The sequence below is a fragment of the Salvelinus sp. IW2-2015 genome, linkage group LG15 (assembly GCF_002910315.2).
Source record: "Salvelinus sp. IW2-2015 linkage group LG15, ASM291031v2, whole genome shotgun sequence".
NCBI classification, from domain to species: Eukaryota; Metazoa; Chordata; class Actinopteri; order Salmoniformes; family Salmonidae; genus Salvelinus; species Salvelinus sp. IW2-2015.
The window spans coordinates 14,566,212-14,590,300 of NC_036855.1; the positions used below are offsets into that span (position 1 = coordinate 14,566,212).

Genomic DNA, 24,089 nt, shown 5'->3' on the forward strand with positions numbered 1-24,089 from the left:
TCTCAGTCCATGTCCCACAACATCTCTGCCATAAATGTCAGTAAATGACCGCGCCCTTGTTCAAGGCTGCGCATGCTTATTCGCCCCCCCACTGAATGTTAGTCATTGATAGCTTGCCTTTGTGGTAGTCACTGGTATATTAAAACACAATTCATTATTGAATGAATTAATCACAGTGAAATATGAATGAATGAATACATTATTTAATATTTTATTATTATCACACATCAGGGTTCCTACACCTTTTCAGAAATAACATTTGAGCACCACTGTCAAGGTTTAACCAGCACCTCACGACATCGCTATGCTATCTCTAAACATGTTGTAGTTCCACTTAATCACTTCTTGAAGGATGATAATTCATTTCAGTAGAGCAGGTGAAAGCAGGTAATAGTATCTGCATTTAGGCTAAGCAGGGCCTGAAACCCCATAAACTCGACCTGGGACAAGCACCAGATGGAAACAGGTAGGCACCAGATGGAAACAGGTAGGCACCAGATGGAAACAGGTAAGCACCAGATGGAAACAGGTAGGCACCAGATGGAAACAGGTAGGCACCAGATGAAAAGTAAAGCACAGATGACAAGCAGGTAGGCACCAGATGGCACCAGATGGAAACAGGTAAGCACCAGATGGCACCAGATGGAAACAGGTAAGCACCAGATGGAAACAGGTAGGCACCAGATGGAAACAGGTAGGCACCAGATGGAAACAGGTAGGCACCAGATGGAAACAGGTAAGCACCAGATGGCACCAGATGGAAACAGGTAGGCACCAGATGTGACCAGATGGAAACAGGTAAGCACCAGATGGGACCAGATGGAAACAGGTAGGCACCAGATGGAGGAATATGAACGAGCTTATTCAAAACAAAAGTGTTTTCAAAAGAATAGAGCACAGGTTGACCCTGGGAGAGTTGACTTATAGTGTTAAGAGTTGAGGGGTCTGTGGGATCTAGGTTGCATTGACGAAATCTCCACAGACATGATCCTTGTGGTGTGGCTCGCCAAGTATCTTAGTTCCCTCTCTAAGCGGCACTATAGTTTTTGACAAAGGGCAGTACACCTCACTCCAGAAGTAAGGTGGCTTGACGAACCACACTGATTTGCTGTTTTTCAGGCTATCCTCCTCATCGCTCATCAGGTCCACATCAACTTCTCTCCAATGTCTCTCTCATCCTCTGTGAGCACTCAACTGTGCAAAACAATAGAACACACTAAACAAATGCATCAAGTCATGCATATTCATACAATTCAAGTCTGAACTTCACTTTAAAGCCTCACCAAACCCAGATTGAGAGATATTCAAGGTGAATTCCAACCTTTGACATATGTCACTCTGACCTTGATGGTAGATCCCCCAAACAATGTTTGATATCTTGTGAAATTACTGAGATTATTGGTATTATTGGACTATTGTGAAAACACTAGTTGAATTCCATCCACCTGGTTGAAATTGGCTCCACATGCCTTTTGCTCCGTACACTGGATGCATCACAAACATCTACCCAAATGTCATTATTATAATCAACGAGATATGCCACAAGTTATGCATGTGGTACTGGCAGTGCACAGAGTTACAGGCATATGGACTAGAGTAGGAAACCAAAATGTGTACCTAGCTCATGATTACTGCTATTTACAGTAAGACAGTCTTGGCAGTTCTGATACAGAGGCAATTAGTGTTTCAATAAAGTACAGCAATTGGTGATTAATGGAACTACGGGGGACATAGCAGCCACTTTAGACCAGGTGGGTGGAATTCAACGTCTGCTTTCATTCTACTCATCTGGCACAAGAACCTGCAATGGATAGAAGCACAATGTTGTTTTGGTGGCCAGGACACCGGTGCAGGACATTGCTGTTGTATGTAAAAAGGGCATCTGAGAGTTTCACTCTTTGTCTCCTGTATAAACCAGTGGCGGTCGGGGCCGTTTAAGATGAGGGAGGACAATTTTTTTTTTAATGAGCGCAGCCTTATTTCTATTACAGCATACTGTCATTTATATTCCATTCACCCAGTTCAATGTAACACCGATAGGTTTAGACTACTACATGATACTCAAATGTTTTTTTTTTTTTGCCGCAACCTAGCCTATGAATTAAAGTTTACAATGTAGGTGCACACAGGTCTAGAGAAAGATTTGTGACAGACAATGACACATTCAATACCACCTTGCACACAGTTGCAAATGAGAGTTGTTATTGGACAAATTCAGGTGTGTTTATCCCCGTTTCGTTCCGTTTGCTTCCATTTAAGAAAGGTTTTTCAACAGAATCGGTGGAGTGAATACACCCCTGATGACACGAAAAAAGTTCACTTTCATAACCACATACAAACAGCTCGTTGTATTCCTTCTCGTATCTACATGCTCTTCTCCTCTCACTTTTTCACTTTGCTTGTGGACTTCAATGCACAACACATCAGCTGCCTGTGACCAGGCAAAAAAAACTTTCCAAGCCAAACCTTCAATTCATAACCTCTACACACAGACTACATTGTTGTCACCATATTAGCAATAAATTAGTAAAACCAAAAGCTTACCTTGACTTGGAAGAGCTCCGGTGTTGGACAGTCATAGTCAGCTAGCTAACATAGCATCCCTCTGTTTGAGCCACGTGTTTGAGTAGGCTAAACTAGCTAGCTGCAAAAACTAAGTAAGTGAAAGTCAAAAAAATTAATTAAATATAGCTACCTCTCTCTCTTGCTCCTCTTCCATTTTTGAAGAAATTAATTTGTTCAAAACTGTTCAACTATTGTTTTTCTCTTTGAGTCACCTACTCACCACATTTTATGCATTGCAGTGCTACCTAGCTGTAGCTTATGATTTCTGTACTAGACTTATTCTCTGATCATTTGATTGGGTGGACAACATGTCAGTTCATGCTGCAAGAGCTCTGATAGTTTGGAGGATTTCCTCCAGAAGTTATTCAAAATTCCTAATTACTGTGTAAGTCTATGGAAGGGGGTGAGATCCATGAGCCTCCTAGGTTTTGCAATAAAGTAAATGTACACAGAGGAGGACGGAAGCTAGAGGCCCTATGGCTACACCATGCTGCTACCCTACAGAGTGCTGTTGAGGCTAATGTAGACCTTCATTGCAAAACAATGTGTTTTAATCAATTATATGGTGATGTGAATATATGTTGTATAGTTTTATCTAAAAAGGATAACTTTTTAAATGTTTCACTATTTTAATTTTTATGAAATTCACTGAGGAGGATGGTTGTCCCCTTCTTCCTCTGACACCCATGCATTGTATGGGCAACAACAGTAAATCTCATTTACACTATTTATACAGTGCTAATTGTACAACCAAATTATAGAAGATGCCTGTGTATTGCATGTAACAAAAACCCATGAACAGCTAGCTAACAACAACATAAGCTAGCTAGTAGGCCGAAATGGTGGGCTAGATAGTACCTAGTGCTGAGCTAGCTAGCATTAGCGGTTAGCAATTAGCATGCGACCATTAGATAATATTTTAGTGAAAGGTTAACTTCTAAAACACATATAATTTGTGTGGTGTATATGTACACATGTAAATAAACTTACTTTGAGCCATCCTTTGTAAAAAATAAAAACATTTAATAATTTGAGACGCCATATATCCTTCCTGTTTGGCCCTGTCCGGGGGTTTCTTCTGATGGGGCCACAGTGTCTCCTGACCCCTCCTGTCTCAGCCTCCAGTATTTATGCTGCAGTAGTTTATGTGTCGGGGGGCTAGGGTCAGTTGGTTATACCTGGAGTACTTCTCCTATCTTATCCAGTGTCCTGTGTGAATTTAAGTATGCTCTCTCTAATTCTCTCGTTCTCTCTTTCTTTCTCTCTCTCGGAGAACCTGAGCCCTAGGACCATACGTCACAGCAAACCGGGCATGATGACTCCTTGCTGTCCAAAGTGCGCCTGGCCTTGCTGCTATTCCAGTTTCAGCTGTTCTGCCTGCGGTTATGGAACCCCTACCTGTCCCAGACCTGCTGTTTTCAACTCTTAATGATCGGCTATGAAAAGCCAACTGATATTTATTCCTGATTATTATTTGACCATGCTTGTCATTTATGAACATTTTGAAAATCTTGGCTCTCTCTAATTCTCTCAGTTCTCTCTTTCTTTCTCCTCTCGGAGGACCTGAGCCCTAGGACCATACGTCACGGCAAACCGGGCATGATGATCCCTTGCTGTCCCCAGTCCGCCTGGCCTTGCTGCTATTCCAGTTTCAGCTGTTCTGCCTGCGGTTATGGAACCCTACCTGTCCCAGACCTGCTGTTTTCAACTCTTAATGATCGGCTATGAAAGCCAACTGATATTTATTCCTGATTATTATTTGACCATGCTTGTCATTTATGAACATTTTGAAAATATTGGCTCTCTCTAATTCTCTCTTTCTTTCCTCTCTTCGGAGGACCTGAGCCCTAGGACCATACGTCAGGACTACCGGGCATGATGACTCCTTGCTGTCCCCGTCCACTGGCCTTGCTGCTATTCCAGTTTCAACTGTTCTGCCTGCGGTTATGGAACCGCCACCTGTCCCAGACCTGCTATTTTCAACTCTTATGATCGGCTATGAAAAGCCAACTGAAAATTATTCATGATTATTATTTGACCATGCTTGTCACTTATGAATATTTTGAACATCTTGGCATAGTTCTGTTATAATCTCCACCCGGCACAGCCAGAAGAGGACTGGCCACCCTCATAGCCTGGTTCCTCTCTGGTTTTTCTAGGTTTTGGCCCTTTCTAGGGAGTTTTTCCTAGCCACCGTGCTTCTACACCTGCATTGCTTGCTGTTTGGGGTTTTAGGCTGGGTTTCTGTACAGCACTTCGCGATATTAGCTGATGTACGAAGGGCTATATAAAATAAACTTGATTTGATTTGATTTGATACCAGTGAAAAGTTTGGACACGTCTACTCATTCAAGGGTTTTTCTTTATTTTTACTATTTTCTACATTGTAGAATAAGAGTGAAGACATCAAAACTATAAAATAGCACGTTTGGAATCATGTAGTAACCAAAAAAGTAATAAACAAATCAAAATATATTTTATATTTAAGATTCCTCAAATAGCCACCCTTTGCCTTGATGACAGCTTTGCACACACTTGGCATTCTCTCAACCAGCTTCACGAGGTAACCACCTGGAATGCATTTCAATTGACAGGTGTGCCTTGTTAAAAGTTAATTTGTGTAATTTTTTTCCTTCTTAATGCGTTTGAGCCAATCAGTTGTGTTGTAACAAGGTAGGGTGGTATACAGAAGATAGCCTATTTGGTAAAAGACCAAGTCCATATTATTGCAAGAACAGCTCAAATAGCAAAGAGAAATGACAGTCCATCATTACTTTAAGACATGAAGGTCAGTCAATCTGGGAAAAAAAGAACTTTGAAAGTTTCTTCAAGTGCAGTCGCAAAAATCATCAAGCGCTATGATGAAACTGACTCTTTTGAGGACCGCCACAGGAAAGGAAGACCCATAGTTACCAACCTCAGAAATTGCGGCCCAAATAAATGCTTCACAGAGTTCAAGTAACAGACACATTTCAAGATCAACTGTTCAGAGGAGACTGCGTGAATCAGGCCTTCGCGGTCTAATTGTTGCAAAGAAACTACGTCTAAATGACACCAAGAAGAAGAAGAGACTTGCTTGGGCTAAGAAACACGAGCAATGGACATTAGACCGGTGAAAATTTGTCCTTTGGTCTGACATTTTTGGTTTCAACCGCCGTGTCTTTGTGAGACGCAGAGTAGGTGAATGGATGATCTCTGCATGTATGGTTCTCACCGTGAAGCATGAAGGAGGAGGTGTAATGGTGATTTGCTGGTGACACTCAGTGATTTATTTAGAATTCAAGGCACACAACCAGCATTGCTACCACAGCATTCTGCAGCGATATGCCATCCCATCTGATTTGCGCTTAGTGGGACTATAATTTGTTTTTCAACAGGACAATGACTCAACACACCTCCAGGCTGTGTAAGGGCTATTTTACCAAGAAGGAGAGTGATGGAGTGCTGTATCAGAGGACCTGGCCTCCACAATCCCCCGACCTCAACCAAATCGAAATGGTTTGGGATGAGTCGGACTGCAGAGTGAAGGAAAAGCAGCCAACAAGTGCTCAGCATATGTGGGAACTCCTTCAAGAATGTTAAGCATTCCAGGTGAAGCTCCTTGAGAGAAGGAAGATTCTTTGAAGAATCTAAAATATATTTTGATTTGTTTAACACTTTTTTGGTTACTAAATGATTCCATATGTGTTATTTCATAGTTTTGATGTCTTCACTATTACTGTACAATGTAGAAAATAGTCAAAATAAAGAAAACCCCTAGAATGAGTAGGCGGGTCCAAACTTTTGACTGGTACTATATATATATATATATATATATATATATATATATATATATATATATGTAAAGGAAAACCTACACTGGGTGGACGTTTTCTGCAGACCACTGTTTTCTCCAGTACACTGAGGTTCTAGCTGTTCAGCGCCCAGTGATGAGGAGACAGTAGGCCTACAGCACAAGAGAACACTGTCCTCTGCTGGCACTTAGGAAGCAGTGCAGAAATATACTTAAATTCATAAATGCACATTTTGATTCTGAATAGAACTCGAAGCAAAAGTTAACTGAAACAGCTGTAACACTGCCCCTGGGTTATGTTTATGGTCACGGTTAGGGTTATGGCTTGGGTTAGGGTTGAGCCGGGGTGTGGACATGAAGCTAGGGTTAGGGTTACGACTAGGGCTCTCCCTTAGACCCAATGTGCAGGAGCCTGGCTCCAGCTCAATTTAACCACTGTGTACTACTCTTATAATACTAAGATTCAGTCTTATTTTGAACTTTTTTATTTATTTTCCAGGCATTATTGTTTACCCCCAATTCTTCATTTGTTAAGAGAAATATGGTATACATCATTTAGCCTAAACAATATTAGCCTATATTCAAATAAATGTATTGCCACATCCTCCCCTAACTTTTCTTAACAGTAAATGTAAATGTCTATTAAAATTCTAATTTGTATGATTCTGAATAGACTAAATCATGCATGGAAGTGGAAGTGGTTCATTTTAAGCGTTTTAATTGCACATATGAATTGTGGAAAGGATTGTCATATTTGAAAACAGTTATCGTTTAGTTCAATCTAATGAGAATATGAATGTACAATGGGCATCTACAAACACATACATCATTTTGACAGTAACCCCACCCCTGACAGTTGACTGGCTGCGCACGCTGCGTGTTCAAAACGTCACCATAAAGCGAATTAAATAGCCTACCCGCTTGTGCAATTCAGTAAATAGTGTTGCTGTCAAAGACGCTAGTCATAGTTGAGAGTCGGATGATAAATCTAATTGATGAAAAAAACATGGTTTATGCCATCTCTTTAAAACCAATTTAGTTACATTGTATCAAATTGTATCTTTGAAAACGTGCGCTTTTTCCTTTTTGACATTGCTTCAATTCGTTTTAAATAACCAGTTAAACCATCGCAAATGTTTCGCTTTATTTGTTTGATATGGATATCAGAGAAGCGCTAGATTGTCACAGTCTGGATTAGCTATTGTTGAAAGATTATCCGCTGTCATCCATTGGATTTATTTGTATTATTATTATTTTTTACAACTGAACTTCTTCACGTCTGAATTATCTGGAACGCACATCAAGGTGAGCATCTCTCTGTTCGCTGTGGTGTGCAAATTAGCCTATTTTTCATAACCAAAACAGAGCTAACCGTAATGTTCATATGAATTTGTATTACATACAGGCTATCTTTACCGCATCTTGATTCTCTGTTGCATGCTGGTTCGAAGTTCAACCAAGAGCCTCCTGTTTTAAGACTGCTGTTCTGTTTTCATGCAAGGGCATCATCCGCACTCTTCTGTGTTTCACTGTATGATTTCCTCTATTAAAAAAAACGTACTATTCATAAACCAGGACCTTACTCATTGGAAAGTGTTCTGTATGAATATATATAGCTCCCTTGTCTTGTGGAATATAAATCACAGTTTTCCCCAAATATTTCATCCAACTTGAATAAACTTGAATTTTATTTGCAGAAACCTGGATGCTTAGACTACATTATCATACTGAAGTATTTTTAATTGTGTTACCTTTAAAATGACAGGTTAAATGGGTGTTATTTTTGTGGATTGTCATAAAACGTGTTATAAATGTTATATTATTGTTTTTAGTATAATTTAGCCTATTTTGTTCAATCAGTGAACAGATTATTTGTGGAACTCCAATGTTTTTGGGGAGTTGTGATGGAGGCAAATGAACACTTTCTAGGTAAACCTTGGTATTGATTGGTATTTGGAATAAAAATAAAATGCATCCAACAACTAATATGGGCACCATCATTAAAACCTACATTTACAGCTTACCCGGCATGTCCTGTAAGAGATTCCTACATGTTCTTGAGCTAGCGAACATACAGAAAGTAAAGGTGTGGGGAGTTCCTTTGTCTGAAGGTGTACAGTAGTGAAACATGAGCATGTTGACTAAACACTGTACTTAGTTAAAATTCTTCATGTTGCCCATGCATGCTTACGATAGTGGTCACCTGTTAGGACTTTGGATAACCTGATCTCTTCCAGTAGTAGTTGTTTTGGGGCTCACTGCTGTCAGGTCAGTTTTTGATCGAGTCAGTGAGGCATTAGGCTATGCATCATATTGGTTGTTGTGTGTCTGTACACTTGTTTGTTTTGAACACTTCAAGCCCTGTCTTAGACAACTGCGGATGAACAGTGTAATGAAGTTGTTAACCAAACCACAGACAAAATCAAAACCATAGTGGATGAGGGAGACGTTGTCAATGAGGTCATTGTAACAGCATGCTACAGTACCTTTCCCATGTCGCTGAAGTGTCAACATTGTTTTTATTTAACAAGAGCTCCTGAGGGCCCAGCATGGTGAACAGTCAGGTGGGCGGTGGTGTGGCGTCACCCCCCAGGTCGTGTGCAGGATGCGGGGGAAAGATCGCTGACCGCTTCCTGCTCTTCTCCATGGAGCGCTACTGGCACACACGCTGCCTCAATTGCTCCTGCTGCCACGCACACCTGGGCGACATTGGCACCACCTGCTACAGTAAAGGAGGCATGATCCTGTGTAGGAGCGACTATATCAGGTGAGGTCCTAATTGGGCTCTGGGGAGAGGACATAACAGGAAGGGGAGGATGTAGACTTTATCTCCCAGGCTAGGGCACTGAGACTGATCTGGCTCTGGGGAGAGGACAGGAAGGGGAGGATGTAGACTGGTTATCTTCCCAGGCTAGGGCACTGCGACTGATCTGGCTCTGGGGAGAGGACAGGAAGGGGAGGATGTAGACTTTATCTCCCAGGCTAGGGCACTGAGACTGATCTGGCTCTGCTTTGTGTCTGCAGGTTGTTCGGGCACAGTGGGGCATGCAGCACCTGTGGCCAGTCCATCCCGGCTAATGAGATGGTGATGAGGGCACAGGGCAATGTGTATCATCTCAAGGTAAGACCCCCTGGCAGTTAAGGTCTCACTGTTGTTAGTGTATGTCGTCATCAGTGAATGTGTAACAGTTGTTTGTGTGAAACCCATTGAAATAAGTGCTATACACTGACCTAAAGTTACCTTGTACCTGATATTAGAGTTTAGCGTTTGCTTATGACGCTAGTTAGGCCTGGACTAACCTTGGTTAACCCAGAACTAAAATCTTGCGTATTCTGTTCACGAGAGATTAGGCCTGGACTTGAGTGGCACATTTGGGATGAGGATTCTAACTCCTGTGTCTGTCTTTTGTCCCTAGTGTTTCACATGTGCCACCTGTAGAAACCGACTGGTGCCAGGCGACCACTTCCACTATGTCAACGGCACCATCTTCTGTGAGCACGACCGGCCAGGGGGTGCACTGCTCAGCAGCCACCTGCCCCCACTGCAGAGCAACCCTGTGTTGTCTGACCAGAAGGTGAAAGAGGGACCAGGACCATGAGGCCTTTCACACTTTGACACATTTCACACACACAACCATCATGATAGGAGACCTACAGACATGCTGTATGTCTAGTAACTAACATTCTATTCCCCCCCTGCTCTTGTCTGTAGGTGTGCTGAGTGCTTAGAGCGGTGCGGTGTGCCTTCATCCTTCCCTTCATGCTTCCCTTGTCACCAGAGGACCGTCCATCCCTGCTCACCCTGCTCCCGATACTGTTGTTGTTGACCCTCATCACCAACCACCACCCTGTCTCTTTGACCAGGAGGTTCTTTTTGCTTGCAGTATCTATTTCAGATGTGTTGTGTATATCCATGCTTGAGAGAGTGTACAGATACACAGTGGTGGTGAGTCGTGTGTGTGTGTGGTGCAGTGCTGGTCTGTCCATCAAAGACAATATGGACCACATCAACTATTTCAGGACTGAGGCTACGTGTTGTATGTAAAGGACACCCAACTGTGTGCATATCCAGAACTTTGGTGCTTTTGGACAAATCTTGCAATGAGTAAGGTAATAGTCTGGACCCTGTCTAGGATCTATAGTAAGATTAAAGTAGACAAAAATAAGCTTTCTCATGAACACAACTAAAACCCTATCACTAACAGTGGCATTGCTGTGGTTATTATTGTCAGGGATATCCCATCACTTAGCTGATGAACTCACAATCCCTCTCAATGGCCTGTCATCTGTTACTCAGTGATGTTTAGACCATCATATGAATCTGGCTGAAGTGAAGGAAGAAGTTAAATGTACATTCTTTTTTTACAATGTTATTGTGTGTTTCCCAGTAGAGTTCTATTTCCTTAATAAATGTTGCATTCAATTTAATTTTGGATGCCTGTTCAATATGTGAAATTATCAAATGGAGAGAAAAAAATGCTATTAAAACATTTGACTGTAACGAGGTGAACTGAAGTAATTGAAGTCTATGTGCAGTTGGTTGGTTACATGACACGAGTCTCGTGGTATTATATGGTAGGCTACCACCCGGTTGGTGTTACATTTCCTCCCTGACTGTCCCTGCATTGCTCCCTCCAGCTCTGTATGGTGAAAACATGCCTGATTACCCTGAGGAATGGAATTAGAGGGCTAGAGCCCTGACCGTTTACAGAAGCAATTAAACATGAGTGGTGTATCTGTGCTGCTGTGCTTGCTGCCTGCTGCAGCTCCTGGGAGGCTGAACTTTGGCCATATCCCGTGGCTGACTTTAATAAAGACTAATCTAGAAACCAAGCCTAATTAAAGGGAGGGGCTCCTATACATCCAGTCAGCATGTAGAAAAAAATATGACAACAATCTGATACTTTTACTGTTTACCATTTTGCAATTAAAAGACACAAGCCAAAGCTTTTCCATTCCCCCTTTGCTGGTCTTTGTTCTCTGTTAGGCTCTGCATTGGTTAAGTTGCTTGAACTTTCTTGTAATGTAAAACTGGACATGACTATGTACATGTAGCATATATAGCCAGACAGGTTTGTAGACTTGAGGAATTAAAGGAAAGTTCCAACCCAAAACGATATTTTGGTATTTGTTTCATTAGTTCATTGTTGACATAGTCCCAAAGTGTTTTGCCTGTCAGCTTTTCAAGAGGTGTAACTTTCAAAATACAGAAATCATCCAAATATGATGCATTTAGCATCATATGATGCTGCGTTTTGGGATGATTTCTGTATTTTGAAAGTTACATATCTTGAAAACTTTAGTGCTAACAAGCATAACATGTTGGCACTATGTCAACAATGGACAAATGAAACAAATACCAAAAGTGAGTTTTTGGGTGGAGTTTTCCTTTAAGGCTTTAAGAAAACCCAAGCTACAGTGAAGCAGTCGATAGCATCTGCTGTGCTTTAAATGAGCTCTGTACTTTCACACCTTTGCTAGGAGCATGGCAGCCATAAAAATTACACCTTAATGTGCTTAGCTATTTCAGAAGTCCCACTTGTCATGGTAGGTGCTGATCCTGCATCAATTATTTATTCCACGTTTGATTGAAAAGCATCACGCAAATTCATTAACGTATGCAAATGATCACAATTACAATTATCTTCATATCTATATAGTGAGAAAATAAACCTCTGCACAATCTGAATCCCACCGCACCACAAGTTACACTTTGCATTCAAACCAATCAGGCCTCATCTGCATATCTCTAATTAGCCCAGCATTTTCAGATGCCAATTAGCAGGTCTCATAAAAAGCCTCTCTGCCAAGAGGCGTTGTCTTTTATTAGAGACTTTGCAGGTGTATGGCTCACTATGTAGTTTCTGTCATAAGAAAGTGTTTATACTCACTAATTAATCATATTAACACATGCAAATGAGTGTAATTGCCTTAGCTTCTACGCTTCACGTTGTGTGAAGAGACAGAAATGAGACAGTATATTTCTTTTAGAGGAAGAGAGGATCTGAGTGGTGTCCTTCTGCCCAGACACTCTGATACAGATCCAAGATGGAGTCCCTGTGTCATGATGATGATCCACTGTCTCTGTGCCAGCAGGACTGGCAAGAAGATCATCTCTGTCTCATGATCTTTTGAGAAGCCAACGAGAGGGTTTGAGCAATCTGACAATAAACTGGAATTAAGAGACAGACAGACAGCCCTTCATTGAAATCCTCTGGGCTCAAGCAGTGTGATGTTAGATCTGTTCCAGTGAGTGTACAGTATGTTAGAGAGGTATGTGCATGTGGTCACTGTCAGGAACAGAGCCAGAGACTGTGCTGAAAGGGGGTCTGTGTTGATAGACAGGCATGCAAGCTGAGGTTATGTCTATGTGTTCGCCTACACAAACATACAGGTAACTGCCAAAATAATGGAAACACTTGAGTAAATGAGGGATACAAAGTATATTGAAAGCAGGTGCTTTCACACAAGTGTGGTTCCTGAGTTAATTAAGCAATTAACATCCCATCATGCTTAGGGTCATGTGTAAAAATGCTGGGCAGGCCATTATTTTGGTTACCATGGCTATGCCCCCATAGGATGACAATGCCCCCATCCACAGGGCACGAGTGGTTACTGAATGGTTTGATGAGCATGAAAATGATGTAAATGATATTCCAGGGGTATTCAACTACCCTATAAGGTCCGGAACCTGCTGGTTTTCTGTTCTACCTGATAATTAATTGCACCCACCTGGTGTCCCAGGTCTAAATCAGTTCCTGATTAGAGGGGAACAATGAAAAAAAGCACTGGAACTGGCCTTGAAGTCCAGAGTTGAGTTTGAGGGCCATGTGCCATGGCTGTCTCAATCACCAGATCTCAACCCAATTGAACACTTACGGGAGATTCTGGTGTTTTCCACCACCATCAACAAAACTCAAAATTATAGAATTTCTCATGGAAGAATGATGTCACATCCCTCCAATAGAGTTCCAGACACTAGTAGAATCTATTGCAAGGTGCTTTGAAGCTGTTCTTGGTCATGGTGGCCGAACGCCCTATTACGACGCTCTATGTTGGTGTTTCCTTTATTTTGGCAGTTACCTGTACATAATATTCATGGTAACAGGTTTCCAGTAAAATTTTAACATTTAGGTCTATCTATTTGATACTGTAGCCTAAGGAATTGTAACTATGCTAAGAATCCTTCTTTCGACCATAAAACTGTCCTGTCTGCTAAAACTATTTGTGCGTTCCTCCTTCAACACTAGATAACTAGTGATAAGTATCTCAACATCAAGAGAATGTGCATTGCACTTAGTGTCCCCTGGAAAGATGTTGACTTCTGCAGAAATCATTATTATTAGGCCTATAAATGTATTATGTTCCTGAATGAGGCATGAACTCAACAGAAACATGTTTTCCAAGACAATCATTTCCTCAGCAATAACTCACTGTCTTGAACAAGGTGGGTAGAGAACAGGCTTAAGACAAAGAAAACGACTTTACAACTATGAGCCTCACACAGGAATGTCAGAGGGATAGGAAGAGAGGAGAGACAGAGAGAGAAAGAGAAAGAGAGAGAGAAAGAGAGAGAGAAGAGAAAAGTTCCCTGGCCAATCAGAATGCTTTGAATAATTAAACTGATCGGCTTTATTAGCTCAATTACGTTAATTTGACCACGGAACACGGCCATATGGTGAAAGGAAACAAAAGAGGGGGGAACTAATTAAAAGTAAAATAATGAGGATTTTAATKAACTGGTTCCCCAGACAGCAGYGCRCAGGGATCAGGAGCCTGGTACCATAATTAAAGTGCTGTAACGCAGGCAACATCTCTCCTTTATTCCTTATGTCTGTGAGGGCTCTATCCATCTAATTAAATTTGTAAATAAATTAGCAACATTGAGAGTTCCTGCTTGACTTAACACCGCCTGCAATCCACCCCCCACCCCCCCAATAACACACTCACCTTACTCCCATCACACGTCTACAACAGAATGGATGTACAAGCAAATGTTTTGCCAAGGTCTGTAGATAGAGGATTTGTATATATGTGTGTACATTGTTAGGGTGTGTGTGTGTGTGTTGTGTGGTGTGTGTGTGTGTGTGTGGTGTGTGTGTGTGTGTGTGTGTGTGTGTGTGTGTGTGTGTGTGTGTGTGTGTGTGTGTGTGTGTGTGTGTGTGCGCACATGCATGATGCAGTTTGTGCAGGCTGATGTTTGTGTTTGCTCCCTCTCAGGGTCTCACAGTGACACCGGCCCCTCTCAAATGCCCCCAGACCCCACCCCATGGCTTCTGTTTGACTCGAAGAGCAGAAGCTAAACATAGCTGCATGTTCTGCTCAGTAACTACCATGCTCTCTACTGTAAGGTTCAGATGTTAAAATTAGAGTGCCTAGGTAAATCTAGCTGGGCCCTGGGACAACTTGGTATATCTAGTTTGTCCCTTTGAAAAAAATGCCCATGATATCTTGTATCCCCACCTCTCTGTCGCATTTAGATCATGATTCAAGTTCACCCTGCTCTCCTGTCTATCCGGACTCTCTCTCCTCTACATCCCCACAACCTGCAACCTTCTCCCTTGGAAACAGGCTTTTCATTCAAATGCATACAGACTGACAAGAGAGTCATTTGCATATTAAATTATCAACCACTTAAGATTCTGAGCGAAGCGTAATGCTGCCAATTCGATAAAATGAAGAGCAAGCATGCGTTCAGCTGTCATTACCATGGCCTGTCATTGTTTGACATGGTTGAGAAATGGTGTGTTGGGGCATGGTTGACAGAGGCAGAGGACGGTGGAGGGAGGAGGTCGGGGGGGTGGAGGGGGTTGAATGTAGGGAGCAGAACATACAAGTTCTTTGACATACAGTACCACACAACCCCCTGTACACACTATTTCTAATCCTGTTCACATATTAATGGTTGAAACGCCAGACAGTCTGGTGTGGCGTTGATTATCCCAGGTGTGGCCCATGTTAGGGTAAGCCTACAGAGTGTTGTATCGATACAAAACAAGACAGTCTGGTGTGGTGTTGACTATCCCAGGTGTGTACAACACTGCTGTAGGCTTACCGTAATACGGGCCACACTGGGATAGTCAACATCCACACCAGACTGTGCTTGTGTTGTATCGTCACACTCTGTAGGCTTACCCTAAGCATGGGCCACACTGGATAGGTCAACACCTCAATTGCTCGCCTCGCTCGCCAACAGACTGTCCTGTTTTGTATCGATACAACAGATCTGTAGGCTTACCCTACACACATGAGGCCAACGCTGAATAGGGCCTGGGAGACGGTCAAACACCATAGACGACTGCCAGACGCAAAGATTCTGTCTTAGTTTTGGTATCGATACAACCCTGCACACACTTCTGGATCAAGGCTTGGTAAAATAACAGTAAAGGAGGCATGATCCTGTGTCACGCTGAAGCATGAGCGAGCTAATAATCAGGCACTGAGGTCTTATGGATTGGGGACTATCATCGGAAAGGAGAGGACATCAACAGGCGCCACAAGTGGGAGGATGGTATGAGCTTTATCTCCCAGGCTAGGGGCATCGTGAAGACTGATCTGGCGTCTGGGGAGAGGAGAGGAAGGGGAAGGATGTAGACTTTATCTCCCAGGACCTAGGGCCACTGAGCTTGATTATAGACTGGGCTCTGGGGAGAGGACAGGAAGGTGGAGGATGTAAGACTGATCTGCCACGGGGGCTGAGGGCAACTCGAGACTGATCTGGCTCTGGGCCGAAGAGCGATGACCCATGGAGAAGGGGATGAGCATAATGGGTCGGTGTGATCCAAAATATTATCATTTCAACATTAATAATGTGAATCAGGATTAGAAATAGTGTAGTACAGGGAGGTTCGTGTGTACTTGTATGTTCAAAGAACTTGTATGTTCTGCTCCCTACATTCAATCCCCCTCCACCCCTCGACCTCCCCTCCACCGCACGTGCACCTCTGCTCTTGTCACATGCCCACAACTATGAAGCGTGATCCATTTGCTCAACCTATTGTCAAACAGATGAAGGCCATTGCGTAGGACAGTGAGACGCATGCTTGCTCCTTCATTTTATCGAGATTGGCAGCATTACGGCCTTCGCCTCAGAATCTTATGGTTTGCATATGTTAATATGCCAAATCGACTCTCTTAGTCAGTCTGTGATTGGCATTTGGAATGAAAAGCCTGTTTCCAAGGGAGAAGGTTGCAGGTTTGGTTGGGGCTGTAGAGGAGGAAGAGTCGTCGGATAAGACAGAAGAGCAGGGCTGAACTTGGGAATCCATGTGATCTAAATGCGAAGCATGAGAGTGGGATAAAGATATCATGGGCAATTTTTTTCAAAGGGACAAACTAAGACTATACCAAGTTGTCCCAGGGGCCCGCAGACTAAGATTTTACCTAGGCACTCTAAATTTTAACATCTGACACTACAAGTAGAGAGGCATGATGGTAGTTACTGAGCAGAACATGCAGCTAGTTTAGCTTTGCTCTTCGAGTCAAACAGAACCATGGGGTGGGGGTCTTGGGGGCATTTGAGAGGGGCCCGGCTGTCAACTGTGAGAACCCTGAGAGGGAGCAACACAAACATCAGCCTGCCACAAACTGCATCATGATTGATGCGCACACACACGACACATCACACACCACCACACACCACACAACACACCACACACACACACACACACACACATCACACAACACACACACACACACCACACACACACACACACAACACACACACACACACAAACACCACTACACCACCTTATCAAATGTACCACACATTATATACAAATCCTCTATCTACAAGACCTTGGCAAAACATTTGCTTGTACATCCATTCTGTTGCTAGACGTGTGATGGGCAGTAAGGTGAGTGTGTTATTGGGGGGGTGGGCGGGTGGCATTGCAGGCGGTGTAAGAGTCAAGCAGGAATCTCAATGTTGCTAATTTATTTACAAATTTAAATTATATGGATAGAGCCCTCACAGATCATAAGTAAAGAGAGGAGAGAATGTGCCTGCGTTACAGGCACTAATTAATTATCTAGGAACTACAGGCTACCTAGATCCAACTGTGCGCTGCAAATGTCTGGGAACCAGTTAAATATAAAAATCCATACATTATTTTAACTTTATAATTAGTTCCCCCCTCTTTTTGTTTCCTCTTCACCATAAATGGCCGTGATTCGCGTGTCAATTAAACGTAATTGAGCTAATAAATGCCCGATACAGTTTAATTATTCAAAAAGCAATTACTGAAAATTGGCCCAGGAGAACTTTTCTTCTCTTACTCCTCTTTCGCTCCTTCTTCTCTCTTTTCTCTTTCTTCTCTGTCTCTCCTCTCTTCCTATCCTCTGACATTCCTGTGTGAGGCTTCATAGGTTGTAAAGGTTCGTTTTTCTTTGTCTAAAGCCTGTTTCTACCCCACTTGTTCAAGACAGTGAGTTATTGTTCTGAGGAAAATGAATTGTCTTTGGAAAACATGTTTCTGTTTGAGTTCATGCCTCATTCAGGAACATAATAACTTTATAGGCCAATAATAATGATTTCTGCAGAAGTCAATACATCTTTTCCAGGGGACACTAAGTGCAATGCCATTTCTTGATGTTGAGATACTTCACTAGTTATCTAGTGTTGAAGGAGGAACGCACAAATAGTTGTTTTAGGCAGAGCAGGAACAGGTTTTATGGGTCGAAAGAGGATTCTTTATCTAGTTTACGAATTCCTTAGGTGACAGTATCAAAATAGATAGACTAAATGTTAAAATTTTACTGGAACCTGTTACCATGATATTATGTACAGGGTAACTGGGCCAAAATAAAGGAACACCCCACATCGAGCGTTCGTATAGGGTGCGTTTCGCCACCATGACCAAGAACAGCTTCAAAGCACTGTGCAAATAGATTCCTACTACGTGTCCTGGAACTCTATTGGATGGGATGTGACATCATTCTTCCATGAGAAATTCTAGTAACTTTGAGTTTTGGTTTGATGTGGTGAAACACAGAATCTCCCGGTAAGTGTTCAATTGGTTTGAGATCTGGGATTGAGACAAGCCATGGCACATGGCCTCAAACTCAATCTTGGACTTCAAGGCCAGTTTCGCAGTGCTTTTTTTTTCATTGTTCCGTGCTCTAATCAGGAACTGATTTAGACCTGGGGACACCAGGGTGGGGTGCAATTAATTTCAGGTAGAACAGAAAACGGCAGCAGGTTCCGGACCTTATAGGGTAGTTGAATACCCTGGAATATCATTTCATCATTTCATGCTCATCAAACCATGTTCAGTACAATCGTGCCTGTGGATGGGGGCATTGTCATCCCTATGGGGGCATAGCCATGGTAACCAAATGAGATGGCCTTGCGCAGCATTTTTACCCCATGACCCTAAGCATGGAATGGGGATGGTTAATTGCTTAATTACTAGGAAACCACACTTGTGTGAAAGCACCTGCTTTCAATATACTGTATGTATGCCCTCATTGTGATATGTGGCAGTGTTGTCCATGTATTTTGGGGCAGTTACCTGTATGTTTGTGTGTAAGGCGAACAAGTAGCATAAACCTCAGCTTGCATGCTGTCTATCAACACAGACCACCCTTTCAGCACGGAGTCTCTGGCTCTGTTCTGCTGTCAGTGACCACATGCACTACTCTCTGCTAACATATCTGTACTACTCACTGGAACAGATCTTAACATCACAGCTGCTGAGCCCAGAGGATTTCAATGAAGGGTGTCTGTCTGTCTCTTAATCCAGTTTATTGTAGATTGCTATAACCCTTCTCGTTTGGCTTTTCAAAAGATCATGAGACAGAGGATGATTCTTCTTGCAGTCTGGCTGGGCACAGAGCCAGTGGATCATCATGCATGAAACACAGGGGGACTCCATCTTGGAATCTGTAACAGAGTGTATGGCAGAAGGACACCACTCAGATCTGCTCTCGTTCCTCTAAAGAAATATCACGTGTCTCATTTCTGTCTCTTCACACTCAACGTGGAAGCGTAGAAGCTAAGCAATTACACTCATTTGCATGTGTTATGATGTATTAATTAGTGAGTTTATAAACATGTATCTTATGACAGAAACTACATAGTGAGCGCATAACTGCAAGTCTCTAATAAAAGACAACGCTTCTGGCAGAGAGGCTGTTTATAGACCTGGCTAATTTGGCCATCTGAAATGCTGGGCTAATTAGAGATATGCAATGGCCTGATTGGTTTCGAAAATCGCAAAGTGTAACTTGTGTGCGGTGGGATTTCAGATTGTGCAGAGGTTGTAGTTTTCATCACTATGTAACAGTATACTATGAAGATAATTGTATTGTGATCATTTGCATACGTAATGAAATTGGCGGGTGATGCTTCATTTACGGGTTGAATAAGTATGAATGCGGATCAGACGTACCAAATGACAAGTGGGACTTCTGAAATAGCTAAGCCACATTAAGGGGTAATTTTTATGGCTGGGCTATCTCCATAGCAAAGGTGTGAAACGTACAGAGGTCATTTAAAGCACAGCAGATGCTATCTGAGCTGGCTTTCACTGTAGCTTGGGCTTTTCTTAAAGCCTTAAAGGAAATCGACCCAAAAACTCACTTTTGGTATTTGTTTCTTGTGTCATTGGTTGGACATAGTGCCAACATGTTTATGCTTGTTAGCACTAAAAGTTTTTTCAAGATATGTTAAACTTTCAAAAATACAGAAATCAATCCAGACGCAGCTGATCATTTGATGGGCTAAATGCACTCAATTTCGGATGATTTCCTGCTATTTTGAAAAGTGTACACCTCTTGAAAAGCTGACAGGCAAAAAACTTTGGGACTATGTACAATGAACTAATGGAAAGCAAAATACCAAAATTCGTTGTTGGGTTGGAACTTTCCTTTAATTCCTGCAGTCGTACACTGTCTGGCTATATTGCTACATGTAGGTACATGTCCATGGTCCAGTTTACATTACAACAGAGCAGTTCAAGCAACTTAACCAATGCAGAGCCTAAGCAGAGAGACAATGATGACCGATGCAAAAGGGGAGGATGGAAAAGCTTGGCTTTGTGTGTTTTATTGCGCAAATGGTGAACACGTAAAGTGCTCAGATTGTTTGTCATATTTTTCTACTATGCTGACTGGATGTATGAGGTAAGCCCCTCGCTTTAATTAGGTCTTGGTTTTAGATTTAGTCTTTATGTAAAGTCAGCTCGGGATATGGCCAGAAGTTCAGCCTCCCGCATGGAGCTGCAATGCGGCAGCAAGGCAAAGCAGCAGCAGATACACCACTGCAGGTGGTTAATATGCTTCTGATAGAACGGTCAGAGGCTCTAGCCCTCTATTCCATTTCCTCAGGGTAATCAGGCAATGTTTTCACCATAAACAGAGCTGGAGGGAGCCAATGCAGGGAGGTAGGGAGGAAATGTAACACCAACCGGGTGGTAGCGCTACCATCATAATCCACGGAGACTCGTTCATGGTAACCAACCACCTGCACATAGACTTCAATTACTTCAGTTCACTCGTTACAGTCAAATTTGTTTTAATAGTCATTTTTTTCTCCTCATTTGTAATTTCACATATTGAACAGGCATCCCAAGATAAATTGAATGCAACATTTATTAAGGAAATAGAACTCTCTTGGACACAATCAAACATTGTAAAAAAGAATGTACATTAACTTCTTCTTCAACTTCAGCAGATTCAATATGACTGGTCTAAAATCATCGAGTAAAGAATTGAAGGCCATTGAGAGGGATTTGGTGAGTTATCAGCTAAGTGATGGGATAATCCCTGACAATAATAACCACAGCAAATGCAGCTGTTAGTGATGAAGGGTTTTAGTTGTGTTCATGAGAAAGCTTATTTTTGTCGTACTTTAAATCGTTACTATAGATCCTAGACAGGGTCAGGACTATTACTTACTCATTGCAAGATTTGTCCAACAAGCACCAAAGTTCTGGATATGCACACAGTTTGGGTGTCCTTTAATACGAACCGTAAGCCTCAGTCCTGTAAATAGTTGATCGTGGTCCATGATTGTCTTTGATGAGACAGACGCAGACTGCACCAACGCACAACAAAATGGATTACAGACTCACACAACCTGTGTAATCTGTACACTCTCTCAAACGCATCGGACTATCACAACACATCTGAAATAGATCTGCAAGGCAAAAAGACCTCGCTGGTCAAAGAGATCAGGGTGGGTGGTTGGCTGATGAGGGTCAAACACAACAACAGTATCGGGACAGGGTGAGCAGGGATGGAGCGGTCCTCTGGTGACAGAGGAAGCATGAGGGAAGATGAAGGCACAGCCGCACCGCCCTAAGCACTTCAGCAACGCCTACAGAACAGAGCAGGGGGGAATAGAATGTTAGTGTATAGCATACAGCATGTCTGTAGGTCTGCTATCATGATGGGTTGTGTGGTGTGGAAATGGTGTCAAAGTGTGAAAGGCCCTCAATGGTCCTGGTCCCTCTTTCACCTTCTGGTCAGACAACACAGGGTTGCTCTGCAGTGGGGGCAGGTGGCTGCTGACAGTGCACCCCCTGGCCGGTCGTGCTCAAGAAGATCGGGTGGCGTTGGACATAGTGGAAGTGGTCCGCGTGGCACAGTGGTTTCTACAGTGTGGCACTGTGAACACTAGGGAAAAAAGACAGACACAGGAAGTTAGAATCTCATCCCAAATGTGCCACTCAAGTCAGGGCCTATCCCTCTCGTGGACAGAATACGCAGATTTTAGTTCTTCTGGGTTAACCAAGTTAGTCCAGGCTAACTAGCGTCATAAGCAAACGCTAAACTAATCAAGGTACAAGGTAATTAAGGTCAGTGTATAGCACTTCATTTCAATGGGTTTCAACACAACAACTGTTAATCATTCACTGATGGACGATCATACACTAAACAACAGTGAATTCGACTTAACTGCAGGGGGTCTGTACTTGAGATGATACACATTGCCTGTGACCTCATCGAGGCATCTATTTAGCCGGGATGGACTGGCCGACAGGTGCTGCATGCCCGCACTGGTGCCCGAACAACCCTGCAGACAAAGCAGAAGCCCAGATCAGTTCGAAGTGCCCTAGCCCTGGGGAGGATAAAGTCTACATCCTCCCGCTTCCTGTCCTTCCCAGATGCAGCAGAATCAGTCGTCAGTGCCCTAGCCTGGGGAGATAAGTCTACATCCTCCCTTCGCTGTCCGCTCCCCAAGAGCCCAGATCGAGTCTCAGTGGCCTAGCTGGCGAGATAGTCCTACATCCTCGCCCTTCCTGTCCCTCCCAGAGCGCAGATCAGTCTCAGTGCCCTAGCTGGAAGGTAAAGTCTGACATCCTCCTTTCTGGTCCTCTCCAGGAGCCAGATGCAGTCCTCAGTGCCTAGCCTGGGGAGATAAAGTTACAGTCCTCCCTTCCTGTTATGTTCTCGCCAGAAGCCAATTAGGACCTCACGCCTGATATAGTCGCTCCTACACAGGAATCATGCCTCCCTTTACTGTAGCAGGTGGTGAATGTGCCCAGGGTTGTGCGTGGGCAGCAGGAGAATTGAGGCAGGCGTGTAGTGCCAGTAGCGCTGCCATGGAGATTAAGAGCAGGAAGCGGTCAGCGATTTTTCCACCGCAAAAGAAAATTGCCTGCACAGACCTGGGTGGTGACGCCACAACCACCCGGCCACCTGACTGTTCGAATGCTGGGTCCTCAGGAGCTTCTTGTTAAATTAAAGCAATGTTGACACTTTCAGCGACATGGGAAAGGTACTGTAGCATGCTGTTACCAATGAGCCTATTGACAAGGTCTCCCTCATCCACTATGTTTTGATTTTGCTGTTGGTTTGGTTAACCAACTTCATTAAGCTGTTCATCCGGCAGTTTGTCTAAGGCAGGTGCTTGAAGTGTTCAAAACAACAATGTACAGACAACACAAAACCATGATATGACTGCTAGTAATGCCTCACTGACTCGATCAAAAACTTGAGGCCTGACAGCAGTGAGCCCCAAACAACTACTACTGGAAGAGATAGGGTTATCCAAAGTCCTAAAGGTGACACTATCAGTAAGCATGCATGGGCAACATGAAGAATTTTAACTAAGTCAGTGTTTTAGTTAACATGCTCATGTTTCACTACTTAAACTTCCAGACAAAGGGAACTCCCCACACCCTTTATCTTTTCTGTATTTCCGTAGTCAAGAACATGTGGAATCTCTTACAGGACATTTGCCGGTATGCTGTAATATGTGGGTTTATGATGGTGCCATATTAAGGTTGTTTGGATGCATTTTATTTTTATCCAAATACAATCAAATACAGGTTTACTTAGAGACGTGTTCATAGGTGCCATCAAACTCCCAAAAACGTTGGTTTCCACAAGATAATGTCTGTGTGCACTTGATTGAACAAAGCAATGGTGCTAAATTGATGTGACTGAGAAAAGTAATATACAGCATTTAGTTAAACCTAGTTTTATTGAACAATGTTGTCCAAAAATAAACACCCATTTAATAAACACACTGTCATTTAAGGTAATCAAATTAAACAAATCTTTCAGTATTGATAATGTAGTCTAAGCGCATGATCGGGTTGTTCTGCATAAATCAAGTGTTAATTCAAGTTGGGATGAAATATTTGGGGAAAATGTGTTTTATATTCCACAGTAGCAAGGGAGCTATATATATTCATCAGGAAAACGTTTCCATGGAGTAGGTCCTTGGTTTGCTGAATAGACGTTAGGACAAGAGTATGTGCTTGTTGGAAACCAAATAATG

The 24,089-nt window shown here is 42.7% G+C and overlaps 1 protein-coding gene across 1 annotated transcript; it reads left to right on the forward strand.

The window, feature by feature from the left end:
* The first annotated feature begins 7,290 nt into the window (after positions 1–7,290).
* On the forward strand, positions 7,291–11,319 carry LOC111974894 (LIM domain transcription factor LMO4.1). The gene is made up of 5 exons (XM_024002967.2): positions 7,291–7,663; positions 8,890–9,125; positions 9,383–9,479; positions 9,775–9,933; positions 10,071–11,319. Exons 2-5 carry the CDS (start codon positions 8,908–8,910, stop codon positions 10,077–10,079), a joined length of 483 nt encoding a protein of 160 aa, XP_023858735.1. The 5' UTR covers positions 7,291–7,663; positions 8,890–8,907; the 3' UTR covers positions 10,080–11,319.
* The last annotated feature ends 12,770 nt before the right edge of the window (positions 11,320–24,089 follow it).

Excerpts from the sequence above, each read along its gene's own strand:
- LOC111974894 (XM_024002967.2), top strand. The coding sequence starts at position 8,908 with ATGGTGAACAGTCAGGTGGGCGGTGGTGTGGCGTCACCCCCCAGGTCG. Across the intron at positions 9,126-9,382 it reads TGTAGGAGCGACTATATCAG|GTTGTTCGGGCACAGTGGGG; the intron begins GTGAGGTCCTAA and ends TTGTGTCTGCAG. Across the intron at positions 9,480-9,774 it reads GCAATGTGTATCATCTCAAG|TGTTTCACATGTGCCACCTG; the intron begins GTAAGACCCCCT and ends TTTTGTCCCTAG.